Raw genomic sequence first — 25,629 nt, 5'->3', positions numbered from 1 at the left:
GATCGTCCCGTCCCAAGCAGTAGGGTCCAGGACGTCAGAGTCTGAACATGCAAACCATGTGCAAGGCCATCAAGAAAGACTATGTGTCGTTAGGCCTTGAGGCCATACGGCAGTAGAGCATACAGATAATTATTAAAGAAAAGAAAAAAGAGAAAAAGAAAAAAAATCCAACCGCATGGATGTGCTCAGACGAAACCCTTAATTCAGCCTCCATACAATCAAAAGGACAAAAAAACCCGGCTTATGGACGCACGGGTTATTTTCGTACATTGACTTTTGGCGAGCACTCACAGGCGAGTTGAAGCGACGCTGCTTACCTGTGAGCATGTGCTGACAGCCAGTGGCGGCCCGACCCCAGGGTCACGTCCCCGCCAGCCAAAAGGTGGGTTCAATTAATGTGTTGAAATCGGAGTGGGCCTGACTTTAGATTTGCGACCGGATGTTACCGACATTTCCAGGATTTACAACAGGGCAACGAGAGGGGTCGGTTTTATAAGAGAAGCTGTGTAGTATATAGACCGGCATTGCATGATCCTTTTCCAGGTTGCACTATAGATATGCTGTCAAGGCTGTATAGCGGATAGTTGATAAAAAAAAATCAACACGGAAAACGCCCCGGAAAAGAAAATCCACGATAAGAAGAAAAAAAGAAAAACAAAGTGAAAAGAAACGTCTGTTACATTTTGTTGCGGCGGATCGCTCCGCATCCATTCCCAGTCGTCTGTTAATATCTGGCCAAAGGGCTCAACGGACAACCGGCAACACCTTATCCCATGGGCCGAGATGTGGTGCACACGCACGTCAATGTTACTCGATATCTTTTTTTTCTTTGCTTTTCTTGTAACGTCGTTGTGACCCCCAATGAGGGAACGAAAGAAGAAAAAAAAAACGACCGTGCCTCCCTTGGCCCCCTTTTTTTTTTTTTTGGTCTACGTGGCGGCGCCCCCTTTTACCATGCTGCACGCTACTGCTTGGTTATTAGAGCAGCAGCCTGCAGAATTTGGTCTACCCAATGTCAATGAGCGGCCGCTTCTTTTTTTTTCCTGTCTGTCTTGACTGATCGTGCAGCACTGCCGTTATTTTGCTCCCGCTGCCCGTTCTGTCGGAGAATTCATGCATGTCTGTGTTCCTGCATTCGCGAAGAGTAAAAAAAAAAAAAAAAAAGAAAAGAAAAAGAGTAACAGCGTTGAAGTCGTAATTGATCATTCACTAATTTTTAGGCTACAAAGATTTATGCCTAATTAACCAACTCCAAACAGTTTAAAACTATTATTTCAACTGATAATTATTCCCTTTTTTGCTTCTTAATTTTCTTCTTCATTTCTTCTTCTTCTACCCTCCTCCTCTGTCAGTAACTACTTTTTTCTTTCTTCTCCTGTACAGTATGGACTAAACGCAGCTAAGGCATCAGAACCACGTCCAGAGTTTCAAGAACTGTTCCTTATTCGGCCTTGTATAGCCAGGGAAATCCGGGAGACCCCCTGAAATTTTGTTGCGCCACTACTCTAGCTCGACGTCCGTTCTGTCTCATTCCGCCCGTATTTTGCCAAGCTCTCACATCAGATACAGTACCTTGTGGACTGTTCCTCCTCGTCATCGACGTAAACTTGCTAAAATGTACATGACGTTTCGTTTTCGGATTTGCGCCCAAAGTTGTCGGCTTGAGCGTAGAATGGTTCTAGGTCTAGAATAATTCTAGTCTAGGCCAGATTATATCATGTTCAGAGGTGGATGCTTGTAAACCGTGTCTCTACTCAGCTTACAGACTAGTTTCACATTCAAGAAGGCTTAGTGTCGAGTAGCAATGACTTGTGTTCATTACATTCGGATCAAGAGTATCTAAACGTGTCTATATCAAAAGCTGGTGTATCATAAATCATATCATGCCCAGCATCGGCCGAGCTTTTTGGTACTCCCCTTTCCAACCATGCCCGATAATCCATGCTCGGAAGGCATCCGATTATTTGCTGTCGGAATTATGTATTAAATTTTAAAAGCAAGTCGCGGAAGCGCGAAAATTAGGAACAGTGCACGACGCCGTCAGCGTGTGTGTGGCATTCCTTTAGAAAAGCGCAGAGTCAGTCGTGAGCCCTTTGATGAGGAACCTTGCGTAAAATTTTGACCGAACAGTCAAAATAAAGGAGGGGGGTTTTTCAGACTTACAGCCGGGGCAGCACTGGTCTGGGTGGGCGGGGAAACAGCAGTCGTCGACGGAGCCGAGTGGTCATCATCACTGCTCGCCGGAGACTTGCCGGCACAGCCCTCTCCGGGCAGCGCAATGTCGTAAGCGTAGACGTCGAGCGCAAAGTACTGCAGGGTATGCGAGTTACGGACGGCCTTGGCCGGGTCCGACTTGGCGAGCTCCAGGCACTCGGAGTGCGAGTCGGCGTAGTGCTCCAGGACTCCCTCACCGACGGGCTCCAGGTGGAAGATGCGGTGCATCAGGTCGCCGGCCCAGAAGGTGTTGAGCTTGCCCGCAGCAACGGTGTAGCCGAAGCCGCAGAGGCCCTCGAGGGACTTGCGAGTCGTGTACGAGAGGGGGCATATGACGGTCTCGGAGGTTGCGTTCTCTCCTCGCCAGTGACCACCCCAGCCTGGTTGGTCATCGTTAAGTCAGTCTCGGGTAAGGGGGAAAGTATGTACAGATAGCAAGAGATGTCTTACCTTCTTGGTGGCAGTTGCCATCAATGTCATCGCAGCGGAACCACATTCCAGCCTTGTCACCGCTCACGAGTTTGTGGTACCAACCAACAGGCTCGGCCGTGGAGGCATTGCCGAAGTATTTGGAGTAGAGACTGGAGGTCTTGCCGAAGCGGAGGATGTGGTCGCGGGCCTGGCGGGCCAATGTGACCGTCTCATCCAATGCGCGGGCCAGTTGCAGACGTTCGGTGCCATTGCAGGACGAGTGGATCGGGTACGAGTCCACGGCACCCTCACGCCAGTTCCAGGTCGGTGCTGCACTTGTCGCGGTAGCCGGGGCCGGAACTGTAACCGTAACAACCCGATCCGATTCACCACCCCCAGCTGGGAGGGTCACGGCTGTAGCTGCCAGAGATGCAGCGAATATGATGTTGGACGTCTTCATCTTGTCGAAAAGATAGTGCCGCTGCAAAGTAAATTGGTTACAATGATGGGCGAGAAGCGGCGCGACGTGATGGTTTCAACGTTCACTGGACTGATCTAAAGCCTGAGATGGTGGCGTACATAAACATACAACGTTCAAAAACAAATACCATAACCATCGACATTTATATATTCTACTTCCTTCCAAGCCACCGAAAAAAACTCTTCGGCGATGCCATGGTCTGTTAATCCCTCACCTTCCATTCCGGGCACAGCATCATAGCAAACGACTTTGAACGTTGCCCGGCTGAAGGACCATCAAGGTGTCTTGCCAAGGTATCTAGAGCGGTGAACTGGAGAAACTAACAAAATCCCCAGGGATCTGAACAGGGAAACTTTTTCGCCTTTTTTTCAATTTTGAAGACCAAAGGCGCATTCGAGTGAAAAGCTGCAGGCTTTAGCACCTTCGAACGTGGTCACTCCCCGCTTCGCGGATGCAAATAATTTCTTGGCGCAAGCCATCAAGGTTCGCATTCCATATCTTGGCATTCCGCCTCATGGGTTCGTGGCTGCCAAACGGCCCACGATGACCGAAGATGAGGGGAGGCAACAATTAAAAAGAAAAAAAAAGGTTTAAGGTTACCATTATAATCACTTGGGTGATCTTTTCTTTTTCTCGTGGGTAGGTGTGGACCGGGGTGACGATCGCGCTCTGATGTCCACACTGCAGATGGGTACGCAGACAGACGGCTTCGCCCTCGATAGCATAAATGTGCGAGTCATCTGAATAGTAAGCAATGAATTGCAACCCATCACTTCCCCTGCTCGCTTCGGAAATGGAGAAGTGTGTGCTGCAGTACCATGGAAATGGCCTGCTGCCTGCTGCTCGGGTGAGCAGCCGATGCTAGATGATCGCCACAAATCTCCGAATCTGGAATGGATTCCCATCCAATCCAATATTTCTCAGGCTTCTTTCACCGCAAAGCACTTCTATCCTAATCAAGGGCTAGAAACCCCAACCTCCCACGGGCAACACCATGGCATGCAGACGCACCCCGCCTCCTCGGATATATGACCGCCAGTGTGCGGGGTGCTCAACTGCACTCGGCCTCTTTTGTTCCGATGCTGTGTTTCTGAAACTGACTGGCCATAATATGGCGAACCAGAACGACTGGTAGCTAAGCAACACTGCTGCTGGTCAAGTTGCGTATCGCACCGCTGCTGGCATTCTTTCCATCTTAGCATCGTAGGAAGTGACCCCAGAAGGCTCAACCGACCCTTGAACCATTTCACGAGGTCAGCTCCCGAACATAGGTATATCAGTACCTATTGGCGTCGATCCCAAAGGAATTGGCATGACAAGCACTTGCCATTTGGAATAAGGTTATCCAAAGTAAGTGATGTGGACTTTTCAAGGGATATTGAAGCCGAAAATATGGTAAAAGACTGTTATATGCACATGCCTGTGCGTGCGGGTCCGTTTTTATGTTCATGGAATTATGCTTCATGGCCGACAAAATTGTAACTTGGCCCATCGAACAGCCGATCGGGTCTTTTCTCATGTGCCTTGCAGTTCAGAGGGAATGCTGCGTTCGCTCTCCCACAAGAACGGATCGACGCCTGTGGTCGGCGCGTTCACAGCAACGTCTATCAAAGGGGTAGATGCCGCCAGGCCCGATCCTGGGAATAAAATGTCGTAAATCTTGAGCCATGCGTGAGTCTGGCCTTGTCGGGGTACCGCTTGCTGCTTGCGAACTTTGTCTTCCTGTTCCCAGCTCATGCCAACACGGTACTGTCTTTCCCGTAGTGGGCAAGCGGTTTCCTGTCTTTGGTGCTGCTCAAGGCTTGGGCTGTCCTTGAAGACTTCGTCACAGCGAAAGCAGATATACCTCGGATTGGTATGACACTGGCTTAGATGGGACCTGGTGGGACTCTTTAGCTTCCACGCATGTTGAATGGGATCTTTATGACTTACTTCAAATCCGGGATGTTTGGGAAACCCGATCGACACGTGGTGCTGTTGATGAATCTCCACTGATCATTCCTGTAATATGGACACGAGAATAACGGCTGACCGTCCATTTCGGCGTGTCGATCTATATCCATCGGCAGCAGCCTAGACTCGAGCTCTCCGCTTGCATCCTCTTGTCTCTCCTCTGGCGCGGGGTCAACCATCGATTCAAGCTGCATTTCTGTCCCAACCTCTTCTTGCTCTGGGAGGGGGTCGGCATTAGCGTCAGCTTCGATCTGGACCTCTTCGGGTTCAGCAGGTTCCTCGACCGGCTGCTGGGTTTGTTTGAACCTGCGCGCTCTGTTTGCTCGCGTGAGCTTTGTGCTAATCCATGCTCTGCTGACTTTGACATTGTAATTATCAGCCAGGAACTTTTGGAGATCACTCAGCCCAAGACTGTCGTCCTTGTCGAGCAGTTCAAGAAGTTTCTACGAAAGGGTCAGCATTGGATTGCGTCACTAGGCCTTTCGCAGCCCCCTTGGGATCAGGTCAAGTGTCTTTTGGACCAGACGACAGTGAAAGTAGACTGGTTCTAATACGTACTTCCAGGTGGAATTGCTTGAATTTAGGTTCTGGTGTTTTCCGCGTAACCTTTCCAACACTCTCAAATCGTTTTTTGTGTTTCATCACACTCTTGGAGCCAATCTTGAAAGCCTTGGCGATATCGATAACACTGATATGTGGTGACAGAAACATGCGCTCCATGGCTTGAAGCTCGGGAGTTGTAAGTTTGCGCTCTGCTGGGGACTTCCGCTTGGGTTTTGTGACAGATCCGAAACTGGTGGCCACGGTATCGGCGGCGGGAGCAGCTGGTGCTGGATCCAGCTCAGGAAATGAGCCCGACTCGGCGGTGCGGAAAGTAGCCTCGGCTGCAGGGTCACCATGTCGGCGGGCCCGGCGGAGGTCAGCCCTGTATCTGTAAATATCGGCGATCTCGAAGCCAGCGTTTGGGAACTTGTTGGTCATGTGTTCGAAGATGGTTTTGGACGACACGGTGGGATCAACGGCGAGGCGAGTAAACTCGGCAGCATGCTCTTTTGTGGTGAACAAGTCCCTGGATCGGGTCGCTCGTCTCCGTACTTTGAACTGTTGGTACGGGGCGTGTCCCGTGTGTAGATTGTTGTACGTGCGAATGGTCCAGAGTCCATTGTTCGACTTTTTGGTCTGCACCACGACCTGCCAGGTGCAAAGCGCCGTCCTGGCGGTGGTGGTATGACGATGACCCGTCTCTGGGACATTGCGGCGCTGCAGACGGTGACGGCAGCCAAGGACCTCCTTGAAGAGCTCTCCCTTTTCGCGACAGGTCCTAACCGATGTGAGATCGATATTTCGCTCGGCTGCCCAGGCGTCAATGACCTCACGCACGGCCTGATGTGAAGGGTAGAAGGCGGCTGTGAACTCGGGCGGTAGATCGCATTGCCAGGGCTGGCCGTCCCATTCATCGTCGGATGGGGACTGGTCTTCCTCAGGTTCGGCTTGGGTGGGGGCGGCTACTTCGATAGGCTGTCCGTTGACAGCTGCGAGAGCTTCTTTCGCCCACGCGGAGACGGGCGCCATGATGCATAAGATCGATGACCAAGCGTCCCGGAGACGTCATTCGAGGTCTGAAGCATCTACAAGCAATGTATGGTAGGTATGGTGTTTTGGGAGCGGGGAATAGGTAGGTATTAAAGATGGTTGCACGTATGTACCCTGCCTGAAGACGCGTTGAGTGGAGAATCGCAGGAATGCCAAGGACGAACAAGGTCGGAGATTTATTAGTCAGCACCCACCACATCGTCACCGGTTCCTTGGCTCCTCTCTTTTCGTTATCAAAGGTTCATCCGCTAATTAAGGTAGGTAGACTGCACGCCTCCTGATTGGTCGCAAGATGTTTCAATCTCGCTCTTCGCGAAGTATGTTGTATGTAAACTGAAGGAGACCTACTCGGAGAGTTCGGTAGACATGAACTCTCACTGTCTAGCCCGATTGCCCCTCATTTTCACCCCAAGTTTTACCAACATTCCCAAAAGACCTCCAGCCGACTCACCTTGTAGTTTTGACCACAAAACGAGCAAGCTACAAATTATCGTCAAGCGGGACATTGTGTATTTACAGTAAAACATGTCGCTTTGTTATTATATTCTCTGCGTTTCCTACTTCTTCCGTCACTCCGGAGGTAATAGTCTGAACAAGGGATGAAACACATGACGAAATGCCGGGACCAACGGCAGCTTTCTTTGTTACAAAATTAGTTTAATTTGACGACCAACATTTTTTATGTTCATATCGCCCGTTTGTCGTCTGTTTTTCAGGGGTCAAATGCAATCATTATACTCAACTTGGGCTTCGCGATTAACCACAAGAGGCATAGATACCGACACGCCGTACAAAAAAAAAAAAAAAAAAAAAAAAAAAAAAAAAATATAGTAATTTTATACATCCTATATATCATGTCTAGATTATGTACTTATATAAAGAATTTAGGGAGAGACAATCGAGTGTTATACAAGAGAACAAACGAACAGTATGCGACTACAAAGCAGACTAGTTCGCCTCCCTTACTCTGCCCAGAACCATCCCTGAACGAGGATCAAGATGGCTCTGGCAAGTTGCTCCACGAAAAACACATGCTTATCATGTGCTTCCCCGCGCGTCGCATACCTATGCATGGCGTATTCCATGTCTCCGTTGCTGATCCTCTGGATAGTCAGTTGGCGGGCGGCAAAGGCCTGTACCGCGCAATTCATGGTCGTGTGGTGGAAGAAGAAGAAGAAGTTGGGCGGAACACCAACCTGATCCCACTTACTCCTGACCAGGAGGGCCAGCTCAGGGATTCCACGTGTGGTTGTGAATCTCCACTCGTTTCTTTCACCCCTGGGCTCAAGGTGTCCGTGGCCAATGCCAAGCCGGACTCCTTCCCAGGCAAGCCAATCGAGGAAGTGTTTGGTGGCTGCCTTCTCGGTTGACCTGAGACTTCTGTTTGAAAGTCTCGTTAGCTGCCAGTTGTGAGCCTGTATGATAGGCCCCACGATGTGGTGGTGGTAGAACCAGTCCGAGTTGTTAGGGTAAAAGAACATGTCTATGGTTGACGCGCTGGGTGTTAAATATCTATATATCCAGATCGGCTCACAGAGTTCTTGCTGGCTTTAATGATCTCCGATGTCTACCTTTGCTTCTCTTGTGGTTTTTGCAGCAATTTATAGACCTCAAAATATTCTTACATAAGTACATAATGGCTGTCAATTGCTTTGTCTTGATTCGAATCCTCCAAGATTCCGGTGAAACATCAAATGTTACTACTTATGGAGCACAAGGGGGATTCATGATAGACAAAGATATTGAGCAGTGTCAAGATCGTTGTTTCGGTTGTAAATACAATAAAGACAGCGAAATAAGCATCTTGATTGGTCCGGACATCTTGAAGCTTGTTACGAAAGGATCAGGGGCATCTGGGGCTGTTGTTGGCTCTACTCTGGCCTTGTCACGTTAAACGCTCTTGCTCAATCAAGGCCCAATAGCAGATTGTATGAAGCAGAAGAATAGAGAGAACTTGAATCATTTATTCAGAGCGAGCGACGGACAGAACCTTCAATATAGGGATGAAAAACCAAGAATGACTATCTGAGGTAAACACTCTGCATATATCTCCCATGCTGAAGAAATGAAACCCTGCCAGACCAACCGCGGTGTTAGAAGGCAGCACCTTCGCCGTTGCTAGTACCATATGTAGCATAATCAAATGCATTGTTTTCAAGCCCTTCATCAAAGTTGTCTATCAAGTCATAGAAGAGGTTGCCGCCAAGCTCATCCATAAACTGCTGAGATGCGAAGTCAACGTTCGAAGGCTGATTCCCCACGGGCACTGCTGTCGTTGAAGTGAGCTGCGGGCTATGGTCTCTGACCATACCATAGTTCTCTGTGATGGTATGGGTGTTGGTGTTGCTATCACGGCACGGTCTTGGTATTGATGCCTTGTTGTCCCCATCTCGATGTTGCTGATTGTTGAGAGAATTCTGATGACAATACTCTTGGAGGAGTTTCCTGAAGAGCGATGGTACCTTGTCGACGAGTCTGTCTTTGAGTTCAGCTTCCATGCCTCCCATCATCAGGTCAACCTCATTCTCTAGGACCTCGCGGTAAAGAGGAGGGAATTCCTTGTCCAAAAATTCCCCTAAATTTTCGAGTTCAGTAAGCTCGCCATCGTAGTCTATGTCAATTAATTGCTTGCGTTAGAAAAATGGCAGGACTTGCGAGGAGCCGACGCAGATACCGATGGGACAGGGCAATTTTTCAAAATCAGGTTTCTGATGGAAACCGAGCTCAGGCTTACAAGGGCTTTTAGGCAAAGGCTCTCCCGGAAAGATTTTGCGATAGATGTCCTCCCATCTTTCCTGCTCTGTTAGATCCAATTTCTTGGTTTTGAGATCTTGAACTTGTGCTCTCGATAGACGCGTGTCCTTCTTTGACGTTTTCTTCACACAGGGGTCGTCCGATCTTTGATGATTCTCAAGCTCTTGATATGACCCCAAGTCTTCGAGACATCTGTTGCACTGATACTCCGGTTTTGCATGTTTCCTGTAGAGATGTTCCCTAAGTCATGACAGTCAGCAGATATATCATAGGCTGCTGGGCTCCCCTTTTGTCTAAATGTCTCGATCTAGGATGACGTACTTGAGTCTGGCCGTAGAGGAAAATCCCGGGATTCGACAAGCCCTGTGGTTCTTGAAGGCTTGTGGGTCGTTTTTGTAGTAGGGACATGCGTATTTTCGCTGCTGGGTGTCACCACTGTCTTTCTTGGCCCTTTTGTTGTTACGTCTTCCACCGTTCCCTTTGTTGTCTTCGCCATCGCTTGGATTCATCTCACTGTCGTCATCGTGAGAATGTCTTTGCTGTCTCTTACGACTGGTTGTTGGCGTACTGTTGGCAGGCTTCCCATCTTGTCCGGTCGATTGTGAGTTTTGTGATCGACTTCCACCTTCATGCTCACCATTACTACAGGATTCGATACCAAAATTCTCCTCAATCCAAGGCCTAAAGTATTCGAAAAAATGCACCATGAGCTTGTCAACAAGCTCCTTCTTTTTCTGCCTCCACATCCTTTCAGGATACGTGGAGGCTACTGAAGTGGTGGAACTCGCAATAGAAAGGCGCGTGGACCGACTGCTAGTCGAGCAGTCAGATCCATGACCGCTGAGAGTGTCAAACTCATCATAACAACTTCTTGATTGCGATGCTGCTTTTGCAAGAGCTTCTAACGGACTGTGCGATTTGAGTGAGCTTGTTGGGCTTCTTTTGAAATGTCAGTGCTTGTTGTGAGTTGATCAAAGTGCATGTCGTTGTTATGTATGCTTGACACCAATTCTTGCGTCAATTACTATAAAAGGCTACCGACTTACCGTTGAGATGAGTAGATTGCTGTTTTGCTGGAGTCCACGTTCGTACCGCTTCTGTCTGAGTTGTGAGACGTAAGGGGTGACCTCTGATTCTGTGAGTCTGTTAGTCTTTGATTGGTAAACAGGTTACCAGATAAACTGGTATCTCACATTGACAGTGGACCTGGCCTGCGACTCCGACGGCGATGAACCGTCTCGTCGGCGCTGCCGGCCAGTTGATTGCGCGAAGTATGATTTTAGCTTGTCCTCGGAGCCCTTGACCATGCTTTGGTCGTCACCACCAAAATGGCGGGAACAGGCGGAGGAGAAGTAAAACGTCGGGGGTTTTCGAAAGGCTGTGCTTATGGCAGAGCCTGACCCACCGAAAGAATTTATAGAAGAGAGGTGGGAAGTAGCTTGATAAAAAGAGTTGTATGGACTCCTCAAGTCTAATGGTTTAACAACGAGGAGCGGTGAAGCTTTCATCGCTTTTAAGCTTGAAGCGTCTAGCCGCAAGTCCGTGTTGTAGAATTGAATGTCATCATGCGGTTGACGGGAAGAATGAGAATGTCTCTGGTTTTCGAGGGTTTACAATAAAAATGACAAGAGTGTGGGGAGTCAACGGGAGACCTGAATTAAATACCGTTCGGCAGTGAGGAGCACTTGAGCGTATCTTCACACAGACGATGCTTGTTGGTGAGCTTTGTTGACATCCGGACCATAGCTTGATGAAGCAGATACTATTCAAGTCATGATGGGTAGAAAGTTAGTTGCTTAAATAGAGAGACTTACTCCTCAGCTTACAGCCTCACTTGCCCAGATTCACGTACCTAGTCTCAAGTAAAGTAGAGGTAACCAGCAAGCAAACCATACTTCAACGCCTGCAGAGCCGCAGTGGATGGAATTCAACCCATTGCGCATTTGCGCAATCCCAGCTATGCAGATCTCAATAGCAAATGCAGATATCAGCAGGCAATAAGACTTGCAGATCACCCAATAGGAAATACAGAGACACGGGTTGCCTTTTCGCAGTTGAGCAATGAGAACCAACATCGTCTGATAGCCCCATACTGTCTGCGGGATATGGCTTGCATCAATACCACGTTCTTGCTGCACAACGAGACAACCTGCACGTCAACACGTCCTGCGTGATATTGTGGCAGCCAATAAAAACAGGGAAGGCTCTGCAGAAATGCGGGCAAGACTGTCACTGGATGAAAGGGCGGAAGAGTAGAGACGCTGGTCCGCTTCTACCAACGATGTTCTCTTTTAGAAAAATGACCCAGAGGATCCGTTAGGTGTGGGTTTTTGGCGTATGGAAGGAGGTTTGAGTAAAAGGCCTGCAAGTCACTGAATTGATTGAGGCCTTTCTGTATATGACCGAGTATCATTAGAGAAAAGCATCTACTGGGCGGGAAAATGATGTTAGTAGGAACTTTAAGAGACTCTAAAGGAATCTGTCGGCATTGTCAAGCAGCGGGCATGTCCCCGCAACAGTTGTGACCTCGGTCAATAACGTTAGTGACCTTGGCGGCCGAGGAGAGCTGGGGCTGAAAGTCTGCGTGGCAAGCTATGAGTGGAAGAAGACATTACCTATTCGGTACTTGATTATTAGATCAGGTGACAGAGGCTTGCTTATCTTACCCGAAAGCTGCTTCTTGAGCTCAGAGAATCTTTGCTCTCGGTCAATATTGAGGCGACAGGTGTGCTGTGAACGAGCAAACTGCCTGATATCGCATCCAGCATCCTGTTATTTGACACTAGATAGGTAGACTTGTAATAGATTGAGGCTTTGACATTGGCTCAATTGTAGAGTGTAGTTGAAGTTACAGCAAGTTGTGCGAGCTTTTGCATGAGGGATTCTTTGACAAATTGTGTAAAAGCATTGCGGCTGGGCCTGGGGTGGTTCTTCCAGCACGACGCGCATCTTTGTTTGGGTTTGGTCGAAGAATTGATTTCGTGTTTTGATCCAAATGGGTAACCCCTTCCCTCTCTACTACATGAACTTCCCGTTTGGTCCTCACTGCAAACAATACGCACCTATTCTCATCCCCGAGACAGTTTCTGGGAATTCACTCAACTTCCACCCTAACTTGGTTAAACCCTTCAATCGACATTGACTACATGCAGCTAGGTCTAGGTAGGTACTCGGCAAACATTATCTGGTCTTCAGGATCCTCAGCCTTCCCAGGCTATTCCTAAATTATATGCCAAAGTGTCCAGTTAGATGCCTCCCTCTCGCTTTCATGTGTGATCATAGATGTTTAACATCATAAACTACCCCTAATATCCCTCCACGCCGTATCATTGATTGTTACATCTAACCAATTAATAAGGCAACGGACTCATGTCCAGCCCCTCGACAGAAAACTTAAACGAGTCGTTCCTCGAGTAGCTCCCCGCAGCATCCAGGTCCAGCCTCCCCCTGATGCAGTCCTCAAAGTTGACGTCGGCGTAGATGATATCCTGGTTGTTTTCCCACTGTGGTCCAGCGAGGACGGCGCCCATGGGTCCGGTGATGCACGACCCGCCGCGGGAGACAAAGGGCTCCGTGGTTGAGACCTCAACCCCGCTCGCGGTTTCAATCCCCTTGGGCGGCACGCACATGTTGGAGCTAACGACGAAGCACCGCCCCTCGCACCCGATAGTGCGCATCAGGGACAGCCACGTATCGCGGCCGTCGGCCGTTGGGGCGAGGTAGAGGTTGATGTTTTGCTGGTAAAGCGCCTGCCGGAGCATGGGCATGTAGCTCTCCCAGCAGATGGCGGCTGCCAGGTTGAGGCGGACGCCGCGGATGGTCGTGGTCACTGCTCGGAGGGTGGCAGGAGACCCTTGGGCCCATACTAGGCGCTCACTGCCAGTCTGTTCGTTCTCGGTATTAGTGTCCGTGACGAAGATATAAGCACACGACCTAAGATAAAATAAAACATGTCTCACCGGCATAACCTTCCTTCTCTTCCCAATAATACCCAAGCTGGGGCAGACGTAGACGACGGCGCAGTAGAGACTGCCTCCGGCTCTCTCAATCAGCCCGACGACAACAAAGACGCCGGTCTTCCGAGCAATCTCTTCGAGCTTCTCCCTCGTACCATCGCCACGGGTCTTGGCATCACCCTCCCCATCGAGCTCCCGCCTCACCCACTTGGCTCCGGCACCGGCACCGCCCTCGCCGACAACATCGCCGAGATCGACAGCACCGCGAAAGTACTGGCGGAACTCCTCACGACCCTCGTCCGAGCGACTTCCGATAACGCTCCCGAACGACGTGCCACGCGGGTAGCCGCCGAGGAACGCCTCTGGGAGGAGCAGGAGATCAATTTTTTGATCAGCTGCACGGGTCGCCACTTGGTCGACCACCAGGAGCGTCTCGGCTGTTGTCGCCGCCGGCGAGGGAGATGCAGTCCCTAGGCGCAGGGTCTTGGTCTCTAATTTTGTTGACATGTTTATTTTTTTTTTGCTATTGTGCGCTAAAGTGAAAACAGTTTTGGATGATTGTCACAACAGAGGAGCAATGGGACGAACAGCTGCTGGAGTTAGACGCGGGGATTTTATAGGCCGCCAAGCATCCACATCGTCCAAATCCCGAACCAGGCAATTATCGACATATATCGGCTAGCAAATTTGCGAAGCCGCAACGAGATCCGGCTGTCTAAGCATCTATTTGATGGACTGGGTATGTAATAGCAGGCACCAATGTTTGTCGGCCGGGGTTTGTCGGTGTTTGTTTACACAGCTGGTTTTGTACCTAAAGGGCAACTAGGTAAAGGGCCCATGTCTCATTGTTACGGAGAGGAGTCATAACAATATCGGTCGGTTTTTTAATACCTCAGCGGCATTCCACCTCCATAATTGTCAATGCCATAATCGCATGACTACCACACACTGTCGCACTCGCTGCCACCACTGGCATCACGACTGGGGCAATACCAACAACATTGTTAATATTCCGTACGTCTTGTAATTACCATCAGCATCGACAAAAAAAAAAAAAAAAAAAAAAAACTTTTCCAAGGGCTACAAACATAAGGTCTCTACAGGTATCTCAGCTAAATACGTCCCTTAAACACATAGTCGCACCTTATTTTTGTCCTAAATTGGAATTGTTCACAACACTTGAACCGGAAGAAGTAGTGTTCACAAATTCCGATCTAAACTTTTATTTTTTGACCCCTTCTGACATACTTTTTCATCTCAAGCCCAAAGGCCAGGCATGATATTTGATAATAAAACTTGAAAGAAAATTTGCAACGTCAATGTCATTGGTTGCCCGCGACATGCTCTGATACACCGTTTCCAGACGGCGGCTGTGATGGCAAGGTCTGGCTGAGTGGAGGCAGCAAGCTCTTTGCAGTATGCCTGGCCTGCTGCGTAAGAACAGCATCCATAAGAACGAGGGCGGCCATGGCCTCAACGATGGGCACAGCACGAGGCACCACGCATGGATCATGCCTTCCCTTGGCAGCCAAAACTCCCTCAGAATCACCATCGTAGGTGGCAGTCTTTTGTTCCTGACCAATTGTTGCTGGGGGCTTGAAGGCCACACTAAAGTAAATGGGCGCGCCATTGCTGATACCACCCTGGATTCCACCGGAAAAATTGGTCTTGGTAGTCAGCTTAGGCCGGCTCTGGCCAAAGTGCTGTGCGCCAGTCTGCGCTGAGGAGGCCGCATCTTCAGCCTTGATGAACGGGTCATTGTGTATTGAGCCTGGGATTTGGCAGCCAGCGAAGCCAGAACCAATCTCGAAACCCTTTGTGGCAGGAATGCTCAGCATAGCATGCGCCAGTTTGGCCTCCAGCTTGTCGAAGCAAGGCTCGCCGAGGCCGGATGGCGCATTGCGGATGACGCAGTGAACAGTACCTCCGATGCTGTCGTTGCGGTCCTTGAAGCCAGCAATGTAATCTCTCATCTTTGCTGATGCCTCTGCATCAGGGCACCGCACGGGGAGATGCGAGTCCACCTGCTTCCTGTCGATCGTCTGCAGGAGGTTGAGGAAATCGGGGTTCGTGCATGGAGTGGGGTGCTCGGCGGATGGCGGGAAGAGGAATTGGTTGCCGACAGAGCTGACGAAGGCGACAATCTCGACACCGTAGGCCAGCTTCAAGTACTTCTCAGCGATGGCACCGGCGGCAACTCGGCCAATGGTCTCACGGGCGCTGCTCCTGCCGCCGCCACTGCTCGCCTTGACGCCGTACTTCTCGAGGTATGTCCAATCGGCATGGCTGGGTCTTGGGAACCTGTCCATGGTGGAGTTGCCGTAGTCCTTTGGCCTCTGGTCCTTGTTCATGACGCGCATGCCGATCGGGGTGCCCAACGTGATGCCGAACTCAGTGCCCGACTGAATCTCGACCTTGTCCTCCTCATTGCGGGGCGTTGTGATATCGGACTGGCCAGGCCGCCTCCTGTCCATGTGCGGCTGGATGTCGGCCTCGGTCAATTGCATGCCTGGGGGGCATCCATCGACAATGCATCCCACCGAGCGGCAGTGTGACTCGCCGTAGGTGGTTACGCGGAACGTTGTGCCAAAGGTAGACATGGTGATGCTATAAGTGGGCACAGTCAGTCAGTCACTATCTGCTGATAAAGACGGCGGTTGCAGCAAAACAAAATATGCACCGATTTTAGGATTGACTCACTATATTGTTGTTACCAATCCGACCGTCGCTTCCTTAGGTGTTGACAGGCAAACAGAAGAGGAAAAGTCTTTGATGGAAACTGTGAATACCTAAAGGCATTTGAGAGTCATTGAAATCATGACCCCACGTCCAAATTCATTGCGACGATCGGCGTTACGTTAGTGGGGCGGTTGGGTGTGATGCCAACCAAACAAGGATTAGAGACGCTAAGCCAGTTTCAGAAACCATGCAGCTTTCATCTCATCCATGGCCTGGGCGGCTACAAACATCGAATTCTTTTTTACAAGGCTTGCACGTGACCACCTTGTCCTGTATCACTGGGCTAACAATTTGTTTCTTTACATTGATAAACAGGGAGACCAATGAGCTTTGATAGTTCGTCTTGTATACAATACTTTGATCTACTTTAGAGGATTGCTCTGTATAATTTGAGCAAATAAACATTCGTTTGCAACATCACCCACCTAACGACGTCTTCTCGCCTAACGTACCAGAGAGCTAGCTATACCAATGTCATGATCAGAGCACGCCATTAAATTCCAGGCTGTTGAAACCCATACCGGAAGGCCTGTAAAGATAGATTAGGATATTTTAGGGCAACACTTCCGCCATGGCTTCAGCCGCGACTAGGATCAAGTCCCTCGGCCCGTGCAGCGCGTTGGCGAGGGAAACCATGCGGTTTATGCGCGGCGAGAACCTGACTACGCATGCCAATGACGCACGAAACAGGCTGCAGATATACGTATCGACGGAGAAGGACCCCTATCTGAACCTCGCCACCGAGCAGCACCTCCTCGAGGTCTCCAACCCGACCTCGACCGTGCTGTTCCTCTACATCAACCGCCCCAGCGTCATCATAGGCCGGAGCCAAAACCCCTGGCTCGAGGTCAACCTCGCCCGTCTGCGCTCGGGGTTGCCTCAACTCCGCACCAAGAATGACAAAGAAACGCAGGACGCCGTCCCAGTCAGCCTGGTGCGTCGCCGATCGGGTGGCGGCGCCGTGTTCCACGACCACGGCAACGTCAACTGGAGCGTCATCTTCCCGACGGCCGAGTTCGACCGCGACCGACACGCCGAGATGGTGGTGCGCGCCCTGCGGGACCGCATTGGTGTGCCCTCGGTCCGGGTCAATGAGCGCCACGACATCGTCATGGACGTGCCGTGGAAGCCCTTCAGCGAGCAGGTCAATACCTTCAAGGTCTCGGGGTCCGCCTACCGCGTCACCCGCCAGCGCTCGCTGCACCACGGCACCTGCCTCGTCCACTCGCCCTACCTCGACCAGATCAGCCCCCTGCTGCGTCCTCCCATGGCGGGCTCGTATCTCAAGACGCGCGGCGCCGGCAGCGTGCGCTCGCTCGTTCGCAACGTCAGCGGCGGCACGGGATTCGACAAGGTCGCGTTTGAACCGCCCTACTTCCTGGCCATGGTCATCGAGGAGTTCAAAGAGACGTACAAACATCTGTCCGAATCCGACAATGAACTCGTGTACAGCATCGGTCCCTCCGTCAAGAGCATCCCGGATGTTGAGAAGGGGTACAAAGAGCTTATCGTAAGTGGCCGAACTCTGGCTGGCTCTGTGACGCCTAAATGTGAAATTCTGACATCGAACCTCTTTCTAGTCGGAGGCCTGGGTGTACAACCAAACACCACAGTTTACATTCTCAACTCACCCCACTGGAATGGATCCAAGGAAGAGACCGCCACCGCCAGCAGGCGTGTTGCCAACTGTAAGTATCATCATACCATAGTACTGCCGCTTTGAGACGTAACCAAGCTGAACCCCACAAAATACAGTTTCAAGCACATATGACCATACGTTACGGCAAGATAACAGAGTGCAATTTCAAAGGGCTCGTATATGACCGCGAAGACACTGCGGTCAATGAAGGGCTTCTTGGAAGAGAATTGTGCAGCATTACAGATTGGAGGCAGACATTGGCTGAATTGTCGCCGGCTTGGATGCCAAACGAGGCCGTAGGCGAATGGCTGAACAAAGTCTTTGGTAACACGCCAGAAGATAAGATGATTAATTAATGGTGGCAGATGAGAAGAAACGAGTGCATGGGGAAAGATACTATTTTTGTAGGACATTGTAACATCACCATGTAATAGAGATCTAGATTAGATAGAATTGACACAACTGTAGACGGGATGGCAAATCCTCAGATCCTTGGTGGTTATCTGGATATCTTAACTGAACGAAGAGAAAAAGCGGCGCAAAACGCATTATGAACACAAGTAAAGCGACTGTCTCAGCCTGAAACTCATCTATGCCTCCTCATTTGGAACACTCATCACTCCTCTACCAAACCAATCCGCAACGGTGCCGAATCGGTCCTCACTGTGCTCCAGTGCGTCTTTGAACAGATCGTGCTTCCCTGCATTCTCAACCTGCGCTTGCCTCATCGCCCTGATAGTGTCGTTGTCTTTGGCACATATAGGACATTCGCCTGTCGAGTCCTCCTCCCGATCTCCAAATGCGTCTGTGGTAACACCTCGCTTCAGACACCTCTGGTGGAATGAATGTTTGCAGAGGAAATGCACCGCTGGCAGCTCTAGTGGTAGTGCACACCCGTTACATCTCGTTGCTTGAAACACGGCCGGCTTAGAACCCAGGTCAGCCATTTCTGCTTTGCGTTGGGCCGTCTCCTTTTTGAAGTTTGCAGCCCGCCGGCGGTCAGCCGCGATTCCTTTTCTTTCCCTTTCTATCGTTTCGCGGAGATATGGCTTGAGCATCCCAATTGTGGCCACATCACCTTTTGACAGCGTCTGAACGACTTGTAGTGGTGCCATCAGCTTGTCCTTATCGATGCGTTGTAACACAGCCGTGAGCTCTTCCGTACCCGCCTCATCCAACACGCGCGGGTCAGATGTCAGGTACGCCAGTGCCGCTGGATAAAGTTGGGGTTCTTCAGGACCGTACTTCCGCAGGGCCCGGATAGCACCGCGGGTGTCCTTGGCCAAAGTGTACGATCGAAATATGTCAAATAGCAGCCCAGATTGCTCCTTGACCAATGTGGTCCCGTCGCGAAAGTCTGATAGATGCGAGAGTAGTAGCACGCTCGAGTTATCAATCATGGGTGTTTTTGACTTGTCAATACCGTCCACGGAGATCAGGGCCTTGGCCTTGGCCTCCCACTCGCCACGGCTGTCCTCGTTCTTTTGCTCGGCGGCTTTGTGCAGATACATCTCAAACAATGTGGTATAAACATCTGTCTTTTCTTCATCGCTCAGGCTCTGTTCCTTCAGACACGCTTCGAGGAAGATAATGAACTCATCAGCATGATCGATGAAGGAAGAAAATGCCGTGCGAGGTGCTGGACGATTATATTCGAACTTGACCTGAGGCGCCAAGTCCTTGATCCCAGTTACATCGCTGGCTGGCGACTTTGTGCCCGCCGGACCATTTGGTGTTGCAGTGGCAGAAGTACTGCTCATATATGGCAGGGGGATGAGATGTGTGAGGTTTTGCACTGCAGTCACTGCTCCTGCAGCAAGCCCACCAGCTCCAGAGGGAGCAGCGGCTTCCTGGACTTGAACAGCGTCAACTCTTGGTTGGTAATTGCCAGTGTAGTAGTCAATAAACAGTTGTGTAGCCTCTTTGGGACAGTGTTCAATAAGAACTCTGGCGTATTTCATCAGGCATCGATAAGCCTATGAGAGTTGGAGTGTCAGTTTTGAAGAGCTTTGATTAGTTCAGGAACACATGTGCAACGATTTGACTTACAACTTCAGGGGTATGGTGCCAAATAAAGTCGAGTGCATCGTCATACTTTTTCGAATCCTCAATCAGGATATCGACCACGAGATCCGTCTCGCCATGCTTCTGAGCAAGGTATGCCGCCTGCTCGTAATATCCTCCCTGTCTACACATGGAGATAGCAGTGTCGAGATCAAACCTAAGATCTCCCGGAGACTTGATGAATGCCTCCAACTTGTCCACATCTTTCAGCTTGGCGTAGCAATTGAGCAAGAGTGTCGTGTGATCTGCGGTAGCTTTACGGTTCTCGTGCAGTTGTTCGAGATAGCTAATAAGATTGTGTATCCTTTGGGTGTCGAGGAACTAAATCAGATGTTAGAGACGAGCTTCTCGGACTCGTATATTGACCAAACAACAACAACATACCTTGCGAATGACTCTTGATGGTTCTGTGCTGTCGATTGCTTTGATATACTGGGTCATGGCACCGTCATAATCGCCCTTCTGGTATAGATGATCTCCAAATTTGCGAAAGATGACATTCTGTTGTCGTACATCCATGTCTGACTTTTGCGCCAGTTCAATGGCAAGAAGATAGAGGTTACGTTGGTAGAGCATTTCTAGCCTCTGTTGTAGCGGCTTCTCATGGTACCGCGAGATCTATGAGGAGGAGTAAGTAAAGGTAGGCCATGCCGGGGGATCATCTTGATTTCAAGAAAACTAACCTTGCCGTCCGAAGTGAGCATATATATGTCGCCCCAGACCTGAAACAGAGCCTGCACGGAAGATATCACAGACTGCGTGTGAGCCACAATCTTCAAATCTGTCTCCAAGAACGAAAACGTCGAGGCGTTGAAGATTGTATCTGCCGGTGACGCTCCGAACCTTCTTCTCATCGAATCGGGCTGTCCACTGCCTGAAGAAGCCGAATTCGCAGGTGGCGAGACAAGCGCCAAGTAATCCCCATACGTCGAGATCAGGCTCTTGGGGCATTCGTACGCCCTCGGAGCTCCTCTGCCCTCTAGCGTATAATAGTATATGGCGTCGTCCCTCGCCACTACGATGTCGCCCGTCTTCGAGTCGACAGTCATACATCCAACACCACAGCCAGAATCCTCAACTGTTTTGGGCGGATGCCCCTGGCCCTTGCCGAAGATGACAATCTTCAAGATGCGCGCTGTCGTTGCTATGAACAATGTGGTGACCTTGCCCCCACTTTCGCCATCTTCGGTTCGCATCTCAATTCCCGTGATAGGCTCCTCAGAGTCGTGTATTATGCGCTGCCTGGTCCCCTTGTCGTAGATGAGGTCACCCCGAATGACGGTAACAGAACCATTCGCGAACCCAACGGCAACCTGGCTTAGGTCGTCGGTAGCCGTGAATGCAGAGATCTAGCGATAAACGCAAGTATCTGTCAGTCTCGAATTGCACCATCGCTCACGACGGATGACCCTACCGGAAACTGCTTCTTTGCATTATTGATCTGCACCGTGCTCAGGCAAGTCGGCAACCCCGTCTTCTTGACCGGCCTGTCGAGCGCCCAAACCTTCAGCACCGGCTCGTTGCTCAGGTCCTCGGCGATTGTGACCAGCAGACTTGTCCCCTCCACCTGGCGCATATGCGTGATTCGCTGCCTCGCCGGGCCGCCATCTTCATCGTCGCCATATGCCCGAAAGCTCCTCACGATCTTCCAGCTGGGGCCGACAATGCGCACATGGCCGTCGTTGCTGCCTAGAAAGAGGCTGTCAGAGCCGGAACAGACGCTCGAGATCTCGTTGCTCTCGAAGAATGCGCGCGTCTCGTCGTCGCGGAGCTGTACTTGTTGAACGTCGAAGAAGTCAAACGACTTCCACTGTGTTTTGATGCCAAGATTATCAGCATTGCGTTATCGCGCCAGTGCGTTTTGATTTTTTGAGAGAAAACAGCTTACAGATAGAGCCATTATCACATTTCCCCAGATATTCCGGGCTTATGCCTGAAGCAAATATGTCGGGCGTGTTCTTGTGACGCCCGTAGTTGAATGTCGGGTGGATGCGCCGAGGCTTGGAGATGGTGGACTATTGCCCACACTGTGCTGTGTGCTACGCAGTGACGTTGAGAGCTTCTGCCACAGCAGGGGTAGGTAGAGAGTCCCCTGCGTTGCGCTTGTGGCTGTGCCACCAACAGCCAACATGAGCGAAGAGCAACCCTAACCCGAGCCTCAACTTCATCCCGAGCATTCCGTCAAGCCGTGTCTTGCGTGTATAACAAGCTTACAAGGTACCTACCCTGGACATAGCTAGCGACGATCAAAATACCCAACTACCGGGCAGATATTTAGGATGACTTTGATTCTTTTGGCTCAAAGAGAGAAAAGAACGATTGTTGAGCAAACTCAAGGAAATTGACATTGCTGCCAGACCTGTGACCGGCTATGTAAGCCCAGTCCTCTTCCCCTGGTACCTGTCACTTCGACGCATATAACAAAAGCAGGATCAACATATATGGTAGGTATCTATTATTCTCGATACAAACTAAAATATCATGCCATCCACTATAATTATCTTACGATGGAACCTTACCAGATCTCAAAGTCGTCACAGCCAGGCAGGTCACTACCAAGCTCCAGTAGAGGAACCATTGATGGACGCCCGTGGGCACATTGGAAAGGAAAGACACACTTTCCAAGACGATCAAGTAAAGCACGGCAGTCCTCAACAGAAAGTGTATCACCAAACATTATGGCACCTATCATGTTTCCAGTTTGTTAGTATGCACGCAGTGTAAAAAGCCTCAACCTTGCTGTATTTGAACCTTTGTTGCCTTGTGGGTGTAAATGTAAAGCAACTTACTCCTGCATGCTCTGGAATTGATAAGCTCCAGGATTCCGGGCGGGCACCCATGAAACCACGCAACCCAGCTGTTTTCTGCCTCGTCGGAACCATCACCTATTCTAGCTTTCCCCGCTGTGAGCAAGGCTGCCCGAGATATCGTCTCATCTTCCTCCAGTCTCCAAACCTCCTTTCTTAGGAGTTCAACCAGCAAACTAGGTTCCGAGCGACATCTTTCAAGGATAGATGGAGGTAGTCTTGTGATGGACACTCGCTTGAGGCGATTTTGCTCGTGGTTGGTACCCCTTCTATCCGCCTCTGTTGTCGTCATGGCCGGCTGTGTGACAGACATTATTTCGTACCAAATACCCCATCGTCGAAAATGGGATGTAAATCGCTCTAATAAATCACACTCCTGACAGGTAAAATCAACAACAACAGGGGCTGAAAGCGGCCCCGTTACAGGACTCGGGGTTGCAATGCCATTGGAATCGTCAATCAGTTCGAAGTAATCGGCCATCAAAGCCTCCACACGGCACCTCTCGTCCGCAGCATGCTGGTCGATGACAACCAATGCCAATTTCGGTAAAGCTTCTTTTGCTTTTTCGTTATGCGCACTGGTTGTTTGTTCATCTGGGCATACGGACTGCCGAAAGATTGGCAGCTTGGCGAGAATAAACTTCTGGTCTACCTGTGATACCACTTCACAATGCTGCAGGCTGGACTTGGAAAAGCGCCCTTCCAGAGCTAAAGACTCTCTGTCTCCTTGGCGTCCAAGGCTTAATGAGCAGCCACTTTGCTTGAATTTCACATCTGCAGACCCTGCGTTTGTATCAGGCAGGCGAGGTATCGCAGCCTCGGTTGTCTCAAAAACGGGATTTTCCCACATGGCGAGGAGATTTTTGAGCCAAGGGCTGGCTTCTTTCGGCTTTGCTTCCTTGTTCCTTATCGCAGGCGTGTTGTTAGTGCGTTTTATGCTTGGCCGCTCATTTGCCGATTGCATGATAAAGCCAGTTCTTGAGTTTACGAGAGACGTGACTTTGGTTGCTGGGTTCTCCCAGCGAAAGTAACCTTCGGGTACTTGACCGCCACTTTTCGACACCTGCGAATGTGCCTGGCTAGGAACAATTTCTTTGTTGGCACCATGCTTATTGAACGGCATGTGGCCAGGTAAGTCAATTTCAAACTCGCTATGGTGCATCGCGACAACCTCGCTTTCAGCGACACGCCCTCGAATTTCCTCATTCCGCGCTTCAGCATCTTTTGGTGGACGAGTAGTTACAACATACTTTGGCATTGCGCTCGCTGGTGAATCAGCCAGGCTGTTGCTAGAACCAGAGATTTTCGAGTGCATGTTGATCACACTTGTCGAAAGTGGAAGGCGAGGGGTTTTCGTGTTCTCATATACTCCTACAGGAGCACTCGCAGGCCAATTATTTGAGGAAGAAGGGGTCGTGTGGCTATGCGAGTGCTCTGTCAAGCGTAGGCGTTTGACTGGAGATATGCGAGGAGTTCTGCCAGAAAGGTTCACTTTATGTGGACAAAAGCTGTGCTTCTTGAGGAAGGCATAGAACATCGCTTTGAGAAGATCCAGAATTTTAGGCAGGACGTCATGGCCACCGTCCAGAACTGCGTCTTTCGAGGCTGTGGTAGGATTCGGAATACACCCCTGCAGTGATATCCTAAGATAGAAAACCGGCCATCGGTCGACTCCCTTTTTGGCTCTATTGCTCTCGTTGACAACCGCGGGCTCGGATTTTACAGCCGATGTTGATGTGTCAAAGTCCAAATCCTCGGTAAATCCAAATCGTGAGTTGGCAAAGACTTTGTTGATCTCGTCGAAGAGCACATTCGACTTGAGATCATCAGATATGGGCTCCATGTCAAGTGTAACGAACTGCATCTTCTTGGACGGTGCAGGAGCAAGCGAAATACAACCATTTATGGTAATGCCCGAGGAAGAGGCACTAAGCGGCACCCATTCAACAGCGTCAGGGTTGTCCCAGAGTGCAGCTCTGGAGAGTATGCGAGATGTTCTGGATATCAGACTACCACTATCGGACTTCAAAGTCAAGACTCGAGTGGATTGCATGTCTCGTAGCGTAACAGCAACGATGCCCGAGAAGCCAAGAAGCAGCGAAACTATCATCCTGACCAGCTGGCCCCAGTCGCGGCCGGAGCCTGTGCGGGCCGCCTCGAGTGCTCGCTGCTTTACACGGACAGGCATTGAGCCAAAGAGATCCCGAACAGTGACTCTGGTGCCATGGGGGAAGACCAGGATCCTTTGCTCTGGAAGAGCAGGAATGTGGCGTGAGACAACCTCCGAATTGTGAATAACGAGTGTGGCGTGGGAGTTTTGTCTCTGATAGTGGGACGTCACTGAAAGTAGAGACAGAGATGCGATGGAGAATAAAAAAGCGCCAGTTCTTCCATAAACATTATCCTGGGGAGGAAATTTGGATGTAACTGCTTAGGAACATCAATGCCAAGCCCACTAGAGCGTTCGAAAATGTGACTGGGGAGTGGGCAACACATACAGTGAAGTTTGCCCAGTCCTCCGGTATCTCGGAACTCGCTTTCGGGGATTCCGAAACCATTGTCCTCGACGATGCAATTCCCCAGCCGATAGTCAACCGATATGTTGACCTTGGTTGCATTGGCATCTAAAGAGTTGCGAAGAAGCCCCAGTGCCACGCCGTTTAAGGACGTTATAACCGAGGATGACTTCACTTGAGCAACCACCTCGGGCGGCAGAGGCTTGATGGACATGGTGGATTGGAGGGCAGCATCGTTTCGGGGCACAGAGGCCCAGGTTTGTTAGTAGGAGATCATGGGCGAGCTTTGTTAATGACGGCAAGTTTCAATGCGCTGTTGAATTATTTGCTTGTTGTGCCAAAAGTAAATTCGTAAAAAAAGCAACAAGGTAAAGTAAAGAAAATTTTCGTCCGAGCTGGGTTGACTGGACAAAGCTCACTGCTTGAGTTCTATGTACGGCACTGAGTAGTCTACCGCGGTTGTTCCAAGACTAAACTGCCTTTGGTTGTTCAGAGGTGTTCG

The 25,629-nt window shown here is 50.2% G+C and overlaps 9 protein-coding genes across 9 annotated transcripts; 2 read left to right on the top strand and 7 right to left on the bottom strand.

The window, feature by feature from the left end:
- Positions 1 to 3,696: 3,696 nt before the first annotated feature.
- On the bottom strand, positions 3,697 to 6,631 carry PgNI_00790 (uncharacterized protein; the record flags this gene model as incomplete). Its single annotated transcript, XM_031120867.1, has 3 exons — positions 3,697 to 4,985; positions 5,039 to 5,502; positions 5,618 to 6,631. The coding sequence occupies 3 exons, from the start codon at positions 6,629 to 6,631 to the stop codon at positions 4,622 to 4,624; spliced, it is 1,842 nt and encodes a 613-aa protein (XP_030986697.1). The 3' UTR covers positions 3,697 to 4,621.
- Positions 6,632 to 7,506: 875 nt separating this feature from the next.
- On the top strand, positions 7,507 to 8,022 carry PgNI_00789 (uncharacterized protein; the record flags this gene model as incomplete). Its single annotated transcript, XM_031120866.1, has 1 exon — positions 7,507 to 8,022. The coding sequence occupies one exon, from the start codon at positions 7,507 to 7,509 to the stop codon at positions 8,020 to 8,022; it is 516 nt and encodes a 171-aa protein (XP_030987184.1).
- PgNI_00788 (uncharacterized protein) lies at positions 7,615 to 8,133 on the bottom strand (the record flags this gene model as incomplete). Its single annotated transcript, XM_031120865.1, has 1 exon — positions 7,615 to 8,133. One exon carries the CDS (start codon positions 8,131 to 8,133, stop codon positions 7,615 to 7,617), a length of 519 nt encoding a protein of 172 aa, XP_030987183.1.
- A 467-nt stretch (positions 8,134 to 8,600) lies between these two features.
- On the bottom strand, positions 8,601 to 11,238 carry PgNI_00787 (uncharacterized protein). The gene is made up of 5 exons (XM_031120864.1): positions 10,600 to 11,238; positions 10,453 to 10,541; positions 9,728 to 10,345; positions 9,387 to 9,646; positions 8,601 to 9,263 (listed from the first exon to the last, which is right to left on the bottom strand). Exons 1-5 carry the CDS (start codon positions 10,912 to 10,914, stop codon positions 8,746 to 8,748), a joined length of 1,800 nt encoding a protein of 599 aa, XP_030986443.1. The 5' UTR covers positions 10,915 to 11,238; the 3' UTR covers positions 8,601 to 8,745.
- Positions 11,239 to 12,420: 1,182 nt separating this feature from the next.
- Positions 12,421 to 14,074, bottom strand: PgNI_00786 (uncharacterized protein). Its single transcript, XM_031120863.1, has 2 exons — positions 13,366 to 14,074; positions 12,421 to 13,290 (listed from the first exon to the last, which is right to left on the bottom strand). The coding sequence occupies exons 1-2, from the start codon at positions 13,867 to 13,869 to the stop codon at positions 12,757 to 12,759; spliced, it is 1,038 nt and encodes a 345-aa protein (XP_030986442.1). The 5' UTR covers positions 13,870 to 14,074; the 3' UTR covers positions 12,421 to 12,756.
- A 610-nt stretch (positions 14,075 to 14,684) lies between these two features.
- PgNI_00785 (uncharacterized protein) lies at positions 14,685 to 15,962 on the bottom strand (the record flags this gene model as incomplete). Its single annotated transcript, XM_031120862.1, has 1 exon — positions 14,685 to 15,962. One exon carries the CDS (start codon positions 15,960 to 15,962, stop codon positions 14,685 to 14,687), a length of 1,278 nt encoding a protein of 425 aa, XP_030986441.1.
- Positions 15,963 to 16,672: 710 nt separating this feature from the next.
- Positions 16,673 to 18,176, top strand: PgNI_00784 (uncharacterized protein; the record flags this gene model as incomplete). The annotated part of the gene is made up of 3 exons (XM_031120861.1): positions 16,673 to 17,611; positions 17,682 to 17,789; positions 17,857 to 18,176. The coding sequence occupies 3 exons, from the start codon at positions 16,673 to 16,675 to the stop codon at positions 18,094 to 18,096; spliced, it is 1,287 nt and encodes a 428-aa protein (XP_030987191.1). The 3' UTR covers positions 18,097 to 18,176.
- PgNI_00783 (uncharacterized protein) lies at positions 18,172 to 21,766 on the bottom strand. Its single transcript, XM_031120860.1, has 6 exons — positions 21,693 to 21,766; positions 21,219 to 21,614; positions 20,488 to 21,153; positions 20,189 to 20,422; positions 19,790 to 20,125; positions 18,172 to 19,716 (listed from the first exon to the last, which is right to left on the bottom strand). Exons 1-6 carry the CDS (start codon positions 21,702 to 21,704, stop codon positions 18,331 to 18,333), a joined length of 3,030 nt encoding a protein of 1,009 aa, XP_030987190.1. The 5' UTR covers positions 21,705 to 21,766; the 3' UTR covers positions 18,172 to 18,330.
- A 471-nt stretch (positions 21,767 to 22,237) lies between these two features.
- On the bottom strand, positions 22,238 to 25,622 carry PgNI_00782 (uncharacterized protein). Its single transcript, XM_031120859.1, has 3 exons — positions 25,110 to 25,622; positions 22,594 to 25,038; positions 22,238 to 22,489 (listed from the first exon to the last, which is right to left on the bottom strand). The coding sequence occupies exons 1-3, from the start codon at positions 25,339 to 25,341 to the stop codon at positions 22,320 to 22,322; spliced, it is 2,847 nt and encodes a 948-aa protein (XP_030986438.1). The 5' UTR covers positions 25,342 to 25,622; the 3' UTR covers positions 22,238 to 22,319.
- Positions 25,623 to 25,629: the final 7 nt, after the last annotated feature.

This window comes from Pyricularia grisea (assembly GCF_004355905.1).
Source record: "Pyricularia grisea strain NI907 chromosome Unknown Pyricularia_grisea_NI907_Scaffold_1, whole genome shotgun sequence".
NCBI lineage: Eukaryota > Fungi > Ascomycota > Sordariomycetes > Magnaporthales > Pyriculariaceae > Pyricularia > Pyricularia grisea.
The sequence above is the reverse complement of the archived record's forward strand: the minus strand, read 5'-3'. Positions and strand labels throughout refer to the sequence as shown.